This window comes from Misgurnus anguillicaudatus, chromosome 4, assembly GCF_027580225.2.
Source record: "Misgurnus anguillicaudatus chromosome 4, ASM2758022v2, whole genome shotgun sequence".
NCBI lineage: Eukaryota > Metazoa > Chordata > Actinopteri > Cypriniformes > Cobitidae > Misgurnus > Misgurnus anguillicaudatus.
Genome location: NC_073340.2, coordinates 29542950 through 29560307, shown reverse-complemented (window position 1 = coordinate 29560307; position 17358 = coordinate 29542950). Strand labels below are relative to the sequence as shown.

The following is a 17358-nucleotide window of genomic DNA, read 5'->3' as shown; positions in this document are numbered from 1 at the left end:
ATTATGATAGAAGTTTAATATTTGGCTGAATTTTGACACAATTTGCATATTATTGTCCTACATTTTTTGTCCCCAAAAGTATATGCATTTATGCATGCATTAGGTATGCATAAAATAGCATGTCAACTGCAAATCACAAATGCAATCTAGTTTATTGTAGATATATAAGAAAATATACACAACTAAAAAGAACAATGGTTGTCTTTCATTACCTAGCTGCTGTTCTGCAGGTGCCAGAAACAGATACGCAATTTCTTTTTCATCTATGGCAATTTCGACATTCGCTGGTACACACAAGCATGCACCCGTTATTAAAAAGACAAATTTACATCAGGTTATTACTTGGGTTTCTCTTCAGTGACAAAGGCCAACTGTATTTCATCGGATTGGCAGTGAACAGTGAACATGCGATTACACAGTCACAGGGCATTGATTTCCGAACCGCTGGTCTATATTACACAGTGAAAGGTGCAAAATTTAATTTATAGCCATGTTACCAGAGTCATGCACTAAGGAGAGGAGTCTGAACACAGAGGAGCTTGTTCATGTCAGTCGGGCACAGCTTGATTTATAGCAGTCCTGATGTTTCTCTTTCTCTCCCTTGGAGAATCCTGCTACATATCTGGTCCTAAGAAGTAGAAATAGCGCAATTATGTTACAATAGGTTCAAGTACAACTGATTTAATTTTAAAGCCTGACTACTTTAATACATTTCAATTTGTAATCATGAATATACAAATTTTATAAGTACTTTATTTGCTTTATTTTAAGAAATATTACATAGATTCTTCATATTGCATATGTATAGGCAGAGAGGTTCAAATGCAGAGGCAAGTATCAGGGAACCTGATGTAAATTTTTAAAAGTTTACATTATGAATAACTGTCACGGGACAGGGGTGAGGGATGGCTATATAGACAGATATCTTTGCGTGGCAGTGTAGGTTGGGCTTTAATTCCCAGTAATGCAGCAACCATTTAATAATTTTAATTAATATAATAATTTATACTCTGTTATTATTGCATCCTGTTAATGTAGAGAAATAATGAAGCGCAAATAGCATCCTTCGATATAAAGTATAGATACTGTATCTATGGAGGCTGCACCCGTGCCCTCATAACAACGCTCTCTCAAACCCCTGCAGTGATCTCAAAGTACACCCCATATGCTAAACAATTTGGCAAACTGTCTAAAGTGAATAAATCATGCAGAAAGAGTTTAAACTAATTATTATTAATTCAGAGATTTACAGTGGTCTGGACCTCAGTGACGTTATACTGTAGCTGGTTACGGCACCCCGAACCTAAAACATCTCCCAGTGCCTTTGATGTTAAATAAACTTCATAAAAAACTATTTCAATCACACCGCCACAATTAACGTTAAGAACTGACATGTGGAGTGAATCCTTTGAGCTTTGTATAACATGCAAACCAAACAAACACAGCCCAACCGTCTGAAAATCGACTTCCCATTGTCAATGGGGAAGTACCTGCGGGGTTTTCTGTACGAGTGCTAGACTTAACATAGTGCATGGTTGCCACATGTGTAGAGAATACAGAGGGACATACTGTCTGCACGTGTGTTTTTTATGTTTGGCATGAGATCAGAATACAGAATAAGGGAAGTGTGGGTTATTTTATTATGCATTTATTTATTTAATTGTATTCATTTATGACAAAAGTGTCATATGTCCACTCAAAACAGGAGGTTGTGCCCTGAATGTCTATTTTCTATTTAGCCCCATATATGGTATTTTTTCGCACATAAAAGCGTACAATTATTTCACTATTTTGATTACACTTTACACAAGGTTGTATTTGTTTATGTATTATAACTAATGTATTAACATAGCTAAGAATGAACAATATTTCTACTGTATAACATTTATCAATCTTAGTTCATGTTATTTTCAGCATTTACCTATAGAGAATGAGACGTGGTCTGGGAACCATATGCTAATTTTCTCGTATTTGAGGCGTAGTTTACAAATGCCCAGAGCCGTTTATTGGGCACTACGAATGTCTATCAAATGCGTCTGTACGTAGCTCATGGCCAATCGTTTTAAATTATACCAGATGGCGCATGTAGAGTGACATCAATTCAAACGTAAACAACTTTTATCAGTTCGTGTTCACACAGCTGAAAGCTATGCAACTAAACCGGTAGCTGTATATTTATATTGAAAACAACACATTTACGCAAACACAGTACAGGCATAATGACAATATGATATTAATAAATACCACTTACCATTTATAAGTTAAAGGTGCTCTAAGCGAATTCACGCGTTTTAGACCATAAAACATTTTTTGTTATATACAGCAAACATCTCCTTACTATCTGCTTGCTGCCTGTCCGCTGATCAAACTGTAAAAAGGCGATCTCTGTAGACAGCCCAGGCTCCACAAACTTCAATATAAACACAGTGGCCAAACCTGCACCACGAAACAAAACAAAGTGTTCCAGCCAATAAATGACAAAAAGGATTTGGGTGTGGGGGTTGGGCACGTTCATGAAAGCACGGAAGGGAGGGGGAGGAGTTAGCTACGCTCCATCTATTTGAAAACAATTCAAACATCAACAAAAACTGACGTCTCGCAGATTCGCTTAAAGCGCCTTTAATTGTACTTGGTTGATCCTATAAAATTCTGTGGCTATCATGTCTTGCCATATCCAAACATCCTTCTTCGATATTAAATTGTTTAACGCATAAATGTGCTTTTTTAAAATAAATTTGCATTCAAAACTACTTAGAACACTATCTAAGGCTGCATTGAAAAGTAACTTCGCATCTGCTGTGTTAAATAAACAAAACTGCTTCGGTGTGTCGCATAAACCTCGTCATTGTCTTGCTGCCCCTCCCCGTTCTCTGATTGGTTCGCTATTTCAGGGGCAAAAAAGGTCCATAGTTTCCATGCTAGACTTGCAGAGTGAATAAATTTGCACGCAAGGCAGCATGGGGCAACCCAGGCTAGCATTTACCAATACAATTTAAAAATCAAAAGTTGTAACTGTTAACACAAATGAATTAATGCACAATTAATTAATTTGAACAGTTGTATTGGTATTAATAACTGCTTGCCCATTGTTAGTTCATGTTAGCAAATGTATTTACTAATGCTGTAATGTGTTAATACTTTTAAATAATCGGGCCGAGTACCAAAACACACTTGTAGCCAATCAGCAGTAAGCGTTTCTACTAGCCTCTATCAAAAGAAGGTCTAGATTCTTTTGGTGTAGGGGTGTGTTTGTTTAGGTGATTTCAAATGTCAACATTGGCTTTCAGAGATCATGGACCCCACCTTTAAAGATTCAGTATATTGGTTCAAAGCACTGTGAAGTCAAGTAGTCTATAGCTGGTGACACTGATTGTTGTTGTCAGAGTTTTCATTAGTTTTGCCTTCATACTCATACATTTTTAATAAAGCTAAATAATGTCTAATCTTCGTCTGCACTAATATCTGTAAATGACAAACTTTATTGACCTCTCTGATACCCACAACATTTCGCACAAACACTCAGATCAGTAATGCATCCCCAGAAACCTCCTGAGGTATCATATTTAGTCCTGGCAGAAAGAATGAATCTGTCACTGATTCACTGACTCTAAACAGCTTACAGTAAAGACGACAGACTGAGGAACAGGCTGTTTAATGCTAACTAATCTCTGCACGGCTCAGCAATGCAACACACAGCCTGTATTTGGTACATTGAGGTGTAAACTATGCAGTGCTGACTTTTATTAAACAGCCAAGCAGGGTCTTAAATTAATTCTCGTCGGTTGCCAAGTGTGCTCAAAAACTGGGTTTGGTGAGTAAATAAAACTTGAGTTACAAGTTGGCTGGTAACTTTATTATGAACTGTATGTATAACACATGATCAGAACAGATTTCAAAGACATACCAACCTTCTATTGATCTCCTGAAACTTTAACCTTGGAAATAAAGCATCAGGGGCCGGTTGCACCAGCTGTGCGTAAGTTACAACGTAGCTTAGTTACGACGTAAATGGGCACTAAGTTACAACTTACGCACTACTAAATGTTTTTGCGTTGCACCATTAAACTTAGTTTAAACGTAACAATACGTTGTAACTAAATATTTACGGAAGCCTCTGTCCATAAATAGCGATTGGAATAAGATGTCAGCCAGATTATATTACATCGATGAGCTCGTATAAATTTTGAAGAGCCGCAAATTCGTCATCGAGTTTTCAAGAACTGTTTAATTTTCTCTGTATCCATCAATTAAAATAAGATTTAAAATTTCTTCCTGTTTATTTTCTCCTCCATGTGTGAGATAGATATTTTCAATTAAAAGTGTAATGTTTTGAGTTCGATAACGTTTGCTTTTACGTCTTTTTTATCTTTCACTTTAGGCGAGACAAGAATGAGTTTGAAATTACGTACTGTTCAGACTATTTCCTGTTTACCCATTATAAGACTTGTGATTGGGTTAAGAAAAATAGACGTCATTCTATGCGACAACACATTACTTTACGGAGAGCTTACGACCTACTAGCTACGTTCTGCCTTAAGAACAGATGGTGCAACCGAATTAAGTAAAGAGTTAGTTATAAACTAGCTAGTAGTTACTAAGCCTCTAGTTTGGACTTTACGTCCCAGTTTAAGTAAAAACTTACGAACGACTGGTGCAACCCTACCCAGAAGATCATCTGGGATTTTACTCCAGGTGATGGCACATGAAGAATGTCTACTGCATTAAAAAATATAAGAAACAGCATCACTGTGGCTCAGTTCCAAAATCAGCTGGTTGGTTGCCATACGTTGCACAGTGACTCGTGAATTGCGTGAGTCCAAGATGGCGCCATCACTGGAAGCTAGTTATAAGATTATAAATTTATAAAGATCTCAAATCAAAACCTGAGCATCACATCCTACCATGCACATCCACATACAGTATTCAATCATCACAGCATCACATACACATGCAATTATTTATTTAACATTTTTCTAAGCATGCATTTCTGGGTCCAACTTGCTGCCTTTCAGCAGATCAAGAAGGGCTAACATAAAGTCCAGGACACACACAGGCACATTGAGGCGTGAACTGGGTTCCTCCGTCGTAACTCGTGCCGTTACGTCTGTTTCTGTGACTACCGCGGGGTGGGGTATCAAGACTATAAATCCACAAATGTCAGCTCATTTCAAGCATTCACTTTTCAATCCGCAGCCCAGTTTAGCCGCCAGTAGTATCACAGGGACCGGTTTGGGTTTTCCCTAGAGCAAACGCAACATTAAAGATTCCCCTCTTGTAACGGTAGGTTCTGCAAGTGGATTTTAACCGGTGGAACGTAAAGGCGTGTCCGCCCTAAGATGACTACCAGTGTGCTTTCTCTCTATCTTACTGAAGTAAATTATTCACAGAAGGGTTGCCACCCAGTAACAGCTTATTTCACCTCTCTTACGCAGTGAATTTGGGACAAGAGACATGCTAAAATGCTGCTGATAAATTTATAAGAACATACAGTAAAGATAACTTTATAAAAAATTGACTAATTTGTGCTGAAGTAGATGGTACAGGAAAATTTAAAAATAAAGGAAAACACCTGCTCGCCCAATGCAACTCTCTTTTCGTCTTCAGTCCAAACTAAAATTAAATAAACAGTAAGTTTTTGTTAGTTATAGTAAAAATAATTAGTTGTTTACGTTCTCCTGATGTATTAAGAAAATTCCCCAACATTACTGTACAGGCTTACAGTAAGAAACATTGCCCATGTGTGTAACTTTCTGTTGGTATGCATTTTTCCTGCACCGGCCCAGACTGACTGTGGTTTGAATAAAGCCCAGCGTGTGTCAGGTCTGGAAACTTTACTCGAATGCCCAAATTAGATTTTATTGGATTACGGCAGGAGTTTAAATCACTGAGTGAATTAATACCATACGGTCCTGTAAAAGATCCTTGTGTGCATTCTTGAATATGTCATGAAATGAGGCATTTGTTTAAAACTTTCATCTCTCTTATTTAGTCTTACTTAGAAATATGTCCCTATAGTTTTGTCCAGCTATATGAAATGAAATATAGAAAACCTTTCGGGACATTTACCAGAACAGCCTGCAGCTGTTCTCCTTGAATTCCAAAGCTTTTATACTATTTAATATAATTCACTTTTATTTTTGTTATTCTTAAATCAATCTGAATCACCATATTTTTAGCTGGCCATGTAATTTTAAATGGTATACTGTAAGAAAGCAAATCATGCACACACAAACACAATCCCCGCAAATATACACCAAACAGTTTTTGTTATACCTCTATGGCTTATATCTGTTATTTCAACCCTGTATCACGAAATGATGTACCTTTAGTCACGTAAATTTGTCTTTTCCGTGACACTGACACGTTTTTCCGCCTTTTCGCGTGAACATGTCACGCATTTCTGTTTATGTGTCACTGTCACTCAACTGTTTTGTCCTATTTTCAAACCATTGATGCTTTGGTTTAGGGTTAAAAATCTGTTTTGACAAGAATTCATGCAGATATAATCTGTTATGTCTTAAGTTAATGTTTGGTTAACTGTTACGTACAAATATCTGATGTGTAACATTATATTAGATCCTTGCATTACATTAGATCTTAAAAATTTCTGTCTTAATTTCAATCATAGATTGTTCCTTAAGATATTGTTTTTTGACGTTGTGTGTGCTAAATCTATTAGTTTTAGCAGTGATTTTAAGGTATGGATGCTGTGATTTTTGTTTTTAACCTTCAAAAATCTTTAATTCAAATTTTCTCAAAATTGACTTTGCTGACTTTATCAACTTTAAACAGGTGTAGCTCTGTCATTTTTGTCAGATTGCAACAACAATTCATACATTGTTTCGAGGTTGTAATAGAGAATGACACAATATAACTAATTTTTGAAAATTTGCTCATTCAACTCATTTTGCAAGTACGGGTCACATTGGTCAGATGCCAGAGTACAAAGAATACATTTATAGATTGAATGCAAAAAAGCATCTTTTCCATTTGAAGAGTTTGGTTCCAAAACGTGATAAACGCCATTTTTGAAAAAAATAGTTACTGCCAAAATCAGTATTATATCAGGTCAGTAGTTAAAAGTAAATTCTTAATTTTACGCAAAATCCAATATCCGCCGTGTTATTCTGTCATCTTTTCTCCCTTTTTTCCCAAAATGCGATAAACGCCACTCCTCCTTTTTTACAGAACGCAATAAATCCATTCCTGAGTACACGGAGTCCTAGTTTTCCTCATCTACTTTGTACTTCGTGATCAACAAACAAAACAAAATTATACTTTAATAGCATTGACAAACCTGTGATGGTTTTCTGTGACGGGAAAGAAACGTAAGCCATCAACATCTAATAATTTTCGCGAGAGGCACTCGGGTGCTTGTTCTATCGACAGCATCAAGCTTCTTATGCTAAAACATTGACCCCAGAGGATCTTATGAAAACTTTACATTATTTGACTCAAAGTCAACAAAAATCGAGCAGGACCAAAACATTTTACAGCTGATCGCTGTGAAAATGTAAAGAGTCGACGTCAAGTATAACCGCAGCAATGACAGTGTTCTTAATATAATAAAGTAAGTGTTTTGGTTAATGCCATTAATGTTTATTTTTTAATCATTGTATACCACTAGTCAACTAAATAAATATAAAATGGTAAAGATGAATGCACATGTATACATTGATTTAATAGATTTATAGCATTTTGAAATAAAAAACTGTCATGGATTTATTGCATTTTGTGGAAAAAAAGAATCTGTTTTTATAATAAATCTTTGAAAATCAAGTTATGGATTTGAATTTTTTATGTTTTTATAACCTAAAGATGCTATGTGAAAGTTTGTAACAGAAAAGAGTGGTTTTCATCTTGTCACTTTCTTGGTATAGAAAACACGTTTTTACCGAAATTTGTCAAAATGGATTCATTGCGTTTTGGAACCAAACTCTTCATTTATTGGTTGAAAAACACGATCACAACTTTTCTGATAAGCCAAGTCTAAACTGTGCGGATGGCTTATAGCAGCAGCTCTCTCTCTCTTTCTCTCTCTCTCTCTCTCTCTCTCTCTCTCTGTCTCTCTCTCTCTCTCTCTCTCTCTCTCTCTCTCTCTCACACACACACACACACATCACACACAACACAGTTACTACGATCCTTATGCCATGGCCTCCCTCAAAAGCCAGAGCTTACTTGATGGTTGAGTGATCTCAGAATGGAAACCCAGATATTTTTTCCAACATTATCTCACTCACCTGCTCTGTGGTCAGTCAGCAATGATCAGCACTCACATACCTGTCACAGATCATAACGCCTTGGCCGCCTCAGGGCAGGTGAACCACTGCGACTGTGTATGACTAAAAGGGTCATAAAGCAAGACACTTGTGGTCAGGGTGCCAAATTTACTTTGTGTCACACCTGTTAATCTTGAATGAAGTTTTTGGACAGAAATATAAAGTAATTTGGCCAAAAGTGAGATACAACTATTTGAAAATCTAGAATCTGAGCAAAAATCTAAATACTTATAAAATTGCCTTTAAAGGCGCTCTAAGCGAATTGAAGCGTTTTAGACCATAAAACATTTTTTGTTACATAACGGAAACATCTCCTCACTATCTGCTTGCTGCCTGTCCGCTGATCAAACTGTAAAAATCGCGATCTCTGTAGACAGCCCAGGCTTCACAAACGGCAATATCAACAAGTGGCCAAACCTAGCATCACATAACAAAACAAAGTATTCCAGCCAATAAACGACAAAAAGGATGTGGGGGTTGGGCGCGTTCATGAAAGCACGGAAGGGAGGGGGAGGAGTTAGCTACGCTCCGTCTGTTTGAAAACAGTTTCAAACGTCAACAATAACTAACGTCTCGCAGATTCACTTAGAGAGCCTTTAATGTCCAAATGAAGTCCTTAGCAACACATAATGATAAATATTTTTTTATAGACTTCCACCTGCTCCATGTTTTTAATCCCCATTAAACCAAAGCAGTCTCATAGACATGCTGTTTTGATTCTCTTATCAATGTGAGGTCACATTGACAAAGCCCCGCCCACTTTCAGTCCTGCATTATCATAGTTTCCACCCTCAGCGAGTGGTACTCTGCCCACTAGATACTAATCATATCTCAGACTGTATTAATCATATAAATTTTTCTGAAAGCGCTCAATCTCAGTTTGTAAGGAAGTGAAGAGCTCTAGCTCATTTGCATTTAAAGGTACAGACATTAAAGCGTTTTTGCTCACATCCAAATAGGGGCATTTTGGACATGCTACAGTATAATACATTATCTGTGATTATTTTGAGCTGAAACTTTACAAACACATTCTGGGCACACCTGAGACCATAATAGGTGCCCTTTAATATCCTAATGATTTCCCCCGATAATTTTGACCCATACAATGCATTGTTGGCTATATATACAAATATACCTGTGCGACTTATGACTGGTTTTATGGTCCAGGGTCATAAAGAAGTTAAAAGTTCACTTGCATTGCTAACATCAGTAACAGTACTTCTTTAAAAAACTTATCAGCCAACTAGAATGTTTTATCTTTTTAATAAACAAAGCCAAAATGTACTTGCATTTGGTGCTTTGTTAGTGTTCTTCATGCACCCCATATGTGGGCCAGCAGTATAATTTCCAAAGACACAAACTTAATAGTGGCTTTAAATCACAGACAAGTTCCTTTCACCCCTTCTGGAGTTCACCGGTCGAAAAAATGATGAGTGAGGAATGTGGTTAGAAAGAAAGAACAAGGATGAAAGTCTGTCTGGCCAAAGGGCAGAAATATTGAGTCAATTAGATGACGATTATCTGCTCAGGATGCCACTGAAGCGTTGTGGGAGATATTTATGTGCGTTTTACCTCTCTACAGGGAGTCATGAATCTACGGCAGTGTGGCCTGGGTACCCTCGTGTCTTTTGTGATTACCGTCCATTTGATTCAACATGCCCTGTATCCGTCCCTAGGGGCATCAAGCACATTTTTTTAGTCCTGGTCCATCTGGTGCCATAAAAAGCCAGGTATTGCACATTTTGGACATCTGTCCGTAATTCATCTCATCAGGTTGTCAATCAAGTTCTCTGCGACCTGAAATGGGTGTGTCAGAAAAAACATACATTATCAATCATTATATAAGTTTAAATCTATCATGCAGCCTTTAAAAAAGCAATAAAAAAGGTTCCCGGAGTTGTTCATGCCTTTATATGGCAAGATCCAATCTACACATCATTAACTGGTTTTGCTTAAAGTGCATTGTCTAAATGCGAGACCAAGCGTTTGGGTGATATTCTTCGTGGTTGGATCGGTACGTGTCAGACCCCGCAATGATCCGGATGTGTTTAAAGGCTGCGGTTTTCCGCCTGTATTAAATGCCCAAATGCGTGTACAGGGAGTCATACTCTTACGGCATGAAGAAGACATCAAACGTTGCTCTGAAAGGGACCGTAAATCAGATGTACTCGGAGGCAAAGCTACTTCAAGTGTTACATCATTTACACTGCCAATAAACATCTGTTAGAGAGACTCACTTTCCCTGCCAGGGGATGGAGGAAAATATTCCAGCATACTCCCTTTTATGCGGCTCCTAAGAGAGCATTAAGACTTTGAGGGCTGTCCATCACGTCTTCTCATCTTCCCAAGCCTCCTTGTTTCTTAGTTTCTCTGGCTAATATTGTTTGAGACTTATAAGCATGTGAGACTTCTCATATCACTAGACTACACCGCTTACCTGACTGATTAATTTAATTAATGATGGTTATAGAAACTAAGTAAAGAACTTGGAAGTTCTTCTGACCAGCTGCATAGTACACTAACACTACATAGACACATCAATACTGCATGCTGGAAAGCTAATGTTTGCATTTTTATCACGTGACTTGGTTTTGCAATGGCATATGATGAGTGATACAAATGGAAGCATATTTCGGGATGACCTGAATGGCTATCTGAACCTGCTGACCGCGGACCACTAGTGCTATTATGGCCTATAAACCACCACAAGGGTTAGAGTGGGCCATTTTGTCAGAACATAAACCCCCCGGTGGAGGAAGATAAATAATTGAGGGCTGCATTCTGCACTTGGACTGAATTTAAAGTGAACGGGCCTTATGAGCTTCTAAATGGTGAAGTAGAGCGCTGTAAATCATTAATCCACTGCTTTTATCCTCTTTGGATCAGGTCACTGTCCTGAAGGCATTGAAGAGCACTGGAAAGATAGAGTGAGTGAGAGGGAGAAAAAGACTGTCATGGACAAACAGATTAGACTTTTTCTTCATCTTCAATACCCAACACAGCCAGAATGCAAAGCAAGACCCCCAGAGAAAGAAAGGGTGAAAAAACGCAAGCTAAATATTATGGCAGCTCCTACTGGCTTGCTAGAATATCTTATAAGTTAGCATGGCAGTATGTGTGTATTATGTCTACAATAAATCATCTTTTCTAAGGTTATTTTGGTATTCAAATATTTTCTTTAATTGCTCATCAAGTCTGGTTCTTTTATGTTTCTGTTCATGTAAACTTGCGCCAATGGTCAATGGTTTAATGGAGGCTTCATAAATCACTTATAGGGTTCACCATTGTACTAAAAGCCTCTTAGAAATGCATTCTCCTTCATATGGGGCGTATACACCAAACGCGAAGCATCACGTTCCTCGCTCTAGATTACTCGCGGGATGACAAAAATATTTTCAACTTTCAAGATGCGTTTGAAGCGAATAGAGTGTGTTTCAAATTGGCCATCCAATTTCTGTCATCCGCATTGCCCCATGCAAATTCACATCTATTCGCATTTTGTCTTTGCATTGACTTATACAGGTGCTTGTCATATAATTAAAATTAGGGTTGTGCCGATAGACGATAGTATCGTGTATCGACGATCTTCAGACATATCGTCAATGGCAGGCTTTCATGGCGATAGTCAAGACGATAGTTGGCGAATGGTTATTATTATTATTATCATCATAGTTTTATATTAACACCGACAATGCATGCTTTTCCTCACATGAGGGTTTGTGGGCTTCACTTTAAGCGGAGAGCTTGTAAATAGAGAATTCCTTCTTGCACGTACCTGCACTTAATGCGCGCGTCTTGGTCTCCTCCTACCACTAAATCCAGCGCGCCGCGTCATGAGCAGCTGCGCTTCTCTCTGTCTCACGTGCACGCGCTCTCGCGTCTGTCCGCAGTCTAAACATAAACTAAAGTAGTAATCCTTATTTGTTCAGTTTAATGCGTTTCATGCGAGCTGATGCAAACTTTACTTTTTGTTTAAAATATAACCCGCTGCATATTAGCGCCTCTCTCTCACTCTTGCGTACGTGCAGAAAGCTGCGCTCTGTCCGAAGTCAGATCACTAGGTATTAATCCTGTTTATGATATGCATTTGATGAGTTGTAGCAACACGTCCCTCGTGTTTAATATATGATTGTGTTTAAAATATGATAGCGTTCCGCTGGACCGATGCGTTTAGAAAGGCACCTCATGAGAGCACCACTGCTTGACACGTGTAGTCTTCTGCAACAGCACTAAATAAATGCATTGAATTTGTATGTGCGCGCACGTGTGTGTGCGTGCGCAGATGCATGTTTTTACAGTTATTAAGTAATCATGATAGGGTTTTAATAACGTGCTCGCTTTAATGGCATCAGTTTTAAGAAGGTTGCAGTCATGACGGTGTAACGGTCTTGTTTTTTTTTTGTCCACCCATCAAGTGACTTGTTATAATGAGTAAAAATTAACAAATAAAAAAAAGAGTAAACTACTGCCACGCCCCCCGATAATATCGTGTATCGCCGATCTCACAGGCTGACGATAGGACGATCTAAAAATAGGGCATATCGCCCAACACTAATTAAAATATCACAAAAAGTTGATTTATTTTACTAATTCCATTTAAAACACTTTAATCATCTAATTAACTCAAAACTGCAAAGGCCTTTAAATGGTCTCTCAGTCTAGTTCTGTAGGCTACACGATCATGGGGAAGACTGCTGACTTGACAGTTGTCCAAAAGACGACCATTGACACCTTGCACAAGGAGACACAAAAGGTCGTTGCAAAAGAGGCTGGCTGTTCACAGAGCTCTGTGTCCAAGCACATTAATAGAGAGGCGAAGGGAAGGAAAAGATGTGGCAAAGAGTGGACTGCAGCTGGAGTCAGTGCTTTAAGAACCACTACGCACAGACGTATGCTAGACATGGGTTTCAGCTGGATATATTTTAATTATATGACCAGCACCTGTATTATTGACTAATGATTAAATTCGCTTCTGGTGTGTACATCCAATTAGACATAAACAGATGTCAACTTTGACAACAACTGTGAGTGTTTGGTGCTGCATTAAAGGTGGAACAAAGCTTGGGTGATTTAGATGAAGAGCCGGTCACACTACAGTTTTCGTTCCACTGACTTCATTTCATATGCGTGTGATTACGTCAGATCGAAAATGCAAGCTTATGCGAAGATATTTCGCTGTGTACCAAAGTCTGGTGAACTGCAAATTCGTTTTAAGTGTAACCAGCAGAAAATCTGTACTTTACTTAAAAGCAAAGATGTACGAAGTGCTCCCCGTCTGTCTTCGCAGCAACATCCGAAAAATAATTAGCATGTTTAAACTGTAGTGTGTCCGCACCCTTACAATTTAATACATCAACATTGTATTAACAAATACAATACATTTCAACAGCAAGTATAGACTAAATATGTATCAGTTAATTTATTTTCTGTCTTTTGTCTTTCTATACAGAGACCTGATGCCTAAGACCCTAGAGGGCCAGATCACAATGGAGAAAACCCCAAGCTACTTTGTGACGAGTGAGGCTCCGGCCCGTATCTATGCCATGTCCCGTGACACCAAACTGATCGTGGTTGTCCGGGACCCCGTCACACGAGCCATCTCCGACTACACACAGACATTGTCCAAGAAACCGGACATTCCCACTTTTGAGAGCCTGGCGTTCAAAAACAGGACTACAGGGTTGATTGACACCTCGTGGAGCGCCATTCAGATCGGCATCTACGCCAAGCATCTGGACAACTGGCTGCAGTTTTTCCCAATGAGCCAGATTCTGTTTGTGAGCGGAGAGCGTCTGATCACCGACCCGGCCGGAGAGCTGGGCCGTGTGCAGGACTTCCTGGGTCTGAAAAGAATCATCACAGACAAACACTTTTACTTCAATCAGACCAAGGGCTTCCCTTGTCTTAAGAAGGCCGAGGGCAGCAGCAAACCCCATTGCCTGGGCAAAACCAAAGGGCGGACCCACCCAAACATTGACCCTGAGGTGGTGCAGAGACTTAGAGACTTTTACAGGCCTTTTAACATGAAGTTCTACCAGATGACTGGCAGGAAATTTGGCTGGGAGGATGACTGATAATTTATATTGAAGAACCAAGACCATTTGAAAGACAAGGGAGAAATAACCTCAATGTGACCTCACCAGCTTCAGGACAGGTCCGTGCAAAAACCCCAAAGTGGTCTAATGTGGTTATTTGTATGTTTATACATTTGAAAGCCATGTATTGAAGAGAAACTTAAGCTAAAGAGAAGTCCTCTATGCATTATCTCGCAATGGGACCGTAAACTGTGAATTATCCACTGTGTGTCTGGGATTAGAGATCAAACCAGTTATTCCTGCCATATTTGATGTGGAAAAATGCTAGATGCTTTTATACTTTTGCAATCATTCTAAAGATAAATAAGTGTATTTTTTGAAATGTAAAGTTATTTATTTAAAAACAAAAATGTACACATACAGTTGACCTATTTTGAATAATCTCCACAAATACCTCTTTTCACTTTTGCATGAGTGGAGGCAGAGCAATTTCGAACAAATGCCTCCATGTTGACACCAACATACACAATTATTGTTTTCTTTACAATTATTAAAGATATTTGGTTGGAACACAAGATAGCAATGTAATTTCAAGAATATTTCAAGTATCACTGGATCAAAGTCAGGAATATGGTCCACCGTGTGACATACACACAGAATATGATGTCATTTCCTGTCTTTTTCTCCCCAAGGTCCACTTCATAAAGCTGTCTACTTTGTGTGTAAAAGAGAGACTTTGTCTCAAAGTGACACATTCAGATTTTATTTTAATTCAGCAATTAAATTTAAAACTTTTGAAATATCAGTCATATTATGCTGTTCTCATTTTTTTTTATTTAATACTAATTATGGATTTTATAAAGCACACTTTTAATAAAACGAAAAGCATTTCTTAAAAACAATATATTTGACTGTTTAATAAATAAAATTATTGTTAAAGCTGAAATGCAATTTTATTTTGTTATGTAAAATACATTTGGTAACACTTTACAATAAGGTTGTGTTTGTTAGCATTAGTTATGGCATACATGAACTAACAATGAATAATACTTCTACAGCATTTATTAATTCATGTTAATTTTAGCATTTACTAACACATTTTTAAAATCAAAAGTTGTAACTAACATTAGTTAATGCACTAAACTAATATGAACAATTGTATTGGCACAAAGATTAATTAATGCTGAAAAACTACAATATATCGCTCATATTAGCTAATGCATTTACTAATGTTAACAAATACAACATGATTGTAATGTTTTTTTATCCATTATCCATTTAGTTTCCTATTCTAGCTTAATAAGGACAGACAGGTTAATGGGGAGATAACCACCCTAATTATGGAAACTTGCAATTACACCCCACCCCCTTTTTTTTTACATATAATTATACATAAAATGAAAACATATGTACAGTTAATACTTCAACACACCCCAACCAAATCAACAACTTTGAGGAGAGACAATAAAAAACAGTCAAAAAAAAGGTAAAAAAAAACCTTTCTGGCACTGGGGTGGTACCATACGGCAGTGGTTCTCAAACTTTTTCCGCGTGCGGCCCCTCTTGTGTACAGGGCATTTTTTTGCGGCCCCCCAAAGAAAATTTATGACAAAAAACTGTTCTAAAATTTAACATTTTAATTGAGCAAAACAAATTAAATTATACAAAGTAGTGCTGTTGGTTAGTAGCCTTATTTTTTCAGGTTTAATTACACAGAATTCATGATAAATTAATGTATTTTATAAAATGTCATAAAACTGGGGCCCCCTGGCACCATCTTGCGGCCCCGTCCCCCAGTTTGAGAACCACTGCCATAACGACGAAAAATCGTCACAAAAAAATCTATTCATTTATTTGTATCAATGACACGAAATTCAGCTTTTTTCGTGCCTTGAGCACGAATGTCTTTTTAGTGTCAGTCGCACAAATTTTTATAAATAGTTTTTCGTGTCCATTGCACAACTTTCTTTTTCGTTTCATTATGTAATGTGTATTGTTTTCTCATTGTTTTTTCCCCTATTTTATTACCATTGTTGTTTGGGATTGGGGCTAGAATCACTTTCTGTTACATTTTTAGACATTCAAACCCAAACTCTACACTGTAAAAAATACTTTGCTGCCTTAATTTTTTTGTTTAAATCAACTCAGATTTACAAGTCATGTCAACTTACTATTATTTATCTTGACAAGAGATGAGTTGTTACAACTTATAACATGAAGTTGACTTTTTTCAACTATATTTTATAAGTTATAACAGCTCACCTGTAGTTGTAACAACTCGTCAAGATAAATAATGGTAAGTTGAAATGACTTGAAAATCCGATTTAATTCAACAACAAAAAAAATAGGGCAGCAAAGTATTTTTTACAGTGTACTCCATCTCCAGGCGAGAATAGTTTTAAAAGCGTAAGTAGGAACCGATACATAAAAGTACATCCTAACCCCAACCCAAAATCTAACCCCAACACCAAGCGGCAATGATTTAAAAATAGGAAAAAAATTGAAAACAATACATAAAATGACATGAAAAAGAAAGTCGTGGCAGGACATGAAAAACTATTTATAGAAATTTGTGCGACTGACACGAAAAAGACATTCCTGCTCAAGGCACGAAAAGGCTGAATTTCTTGCCATAGACTCAAATAAATGTATCAAATTTTTGGTGACTATAACGCGACTTTCCTTGAGATCACAATGCTGTACCTTTTGGTGTACATTACTATACCTTAATGACCCATTTTGTACCTTTAAATGTACAATTAAATGGTTTCTACCTATAACATTTCACTGGACCTGTATAAAATAGTTCCTTAAAGGTACACAATTGGTCCTTAGGGTATAATATTGTACCCCAAAAGGTCATTTCAATATGTTGTATACCCATAAAGATACAAAAAGCTACCTTTTACAGTACCACCCCATCGAAAGAAAAGGTAAAATCTGTTTGAAAATCAAAAAGAACGTGTCAGTTTGCAAAAGCACTTCCCTTTAGTAATTTCGTAATTTTTTTATGATGTCCTTGTGTCCTACCTTATGTCCTA

At 37.5% G+C, this 17358-nt stretch overlaps 1 protein-coding gene across 1 annotated transcript in view; it reads left to right on the top strand.

Annotated features, from left to right (window-relative positions):
- LOC129420905 (heparan sulfate glucosamine 3-O-sulfotransferase 3A1) overlaps positions 1-15219 on the top strand; it is a 50782-nt gene extending 35563 nt beyond the window's left edge. The window contains exon 2 of the mRNA XM_055176066.2: positions 13732-15219. Within this exon, the coding sequence (XP_055032041.2) occupies positions 13732-14356 (625 nt within the window). The 3' untranslated portion in view covers positions 14357-15219. The remainder of the gene's footprint in view (positions 1-13731) is intronic.
- Positions 15220-17358: the final 2139 nt, after the last annotated feature.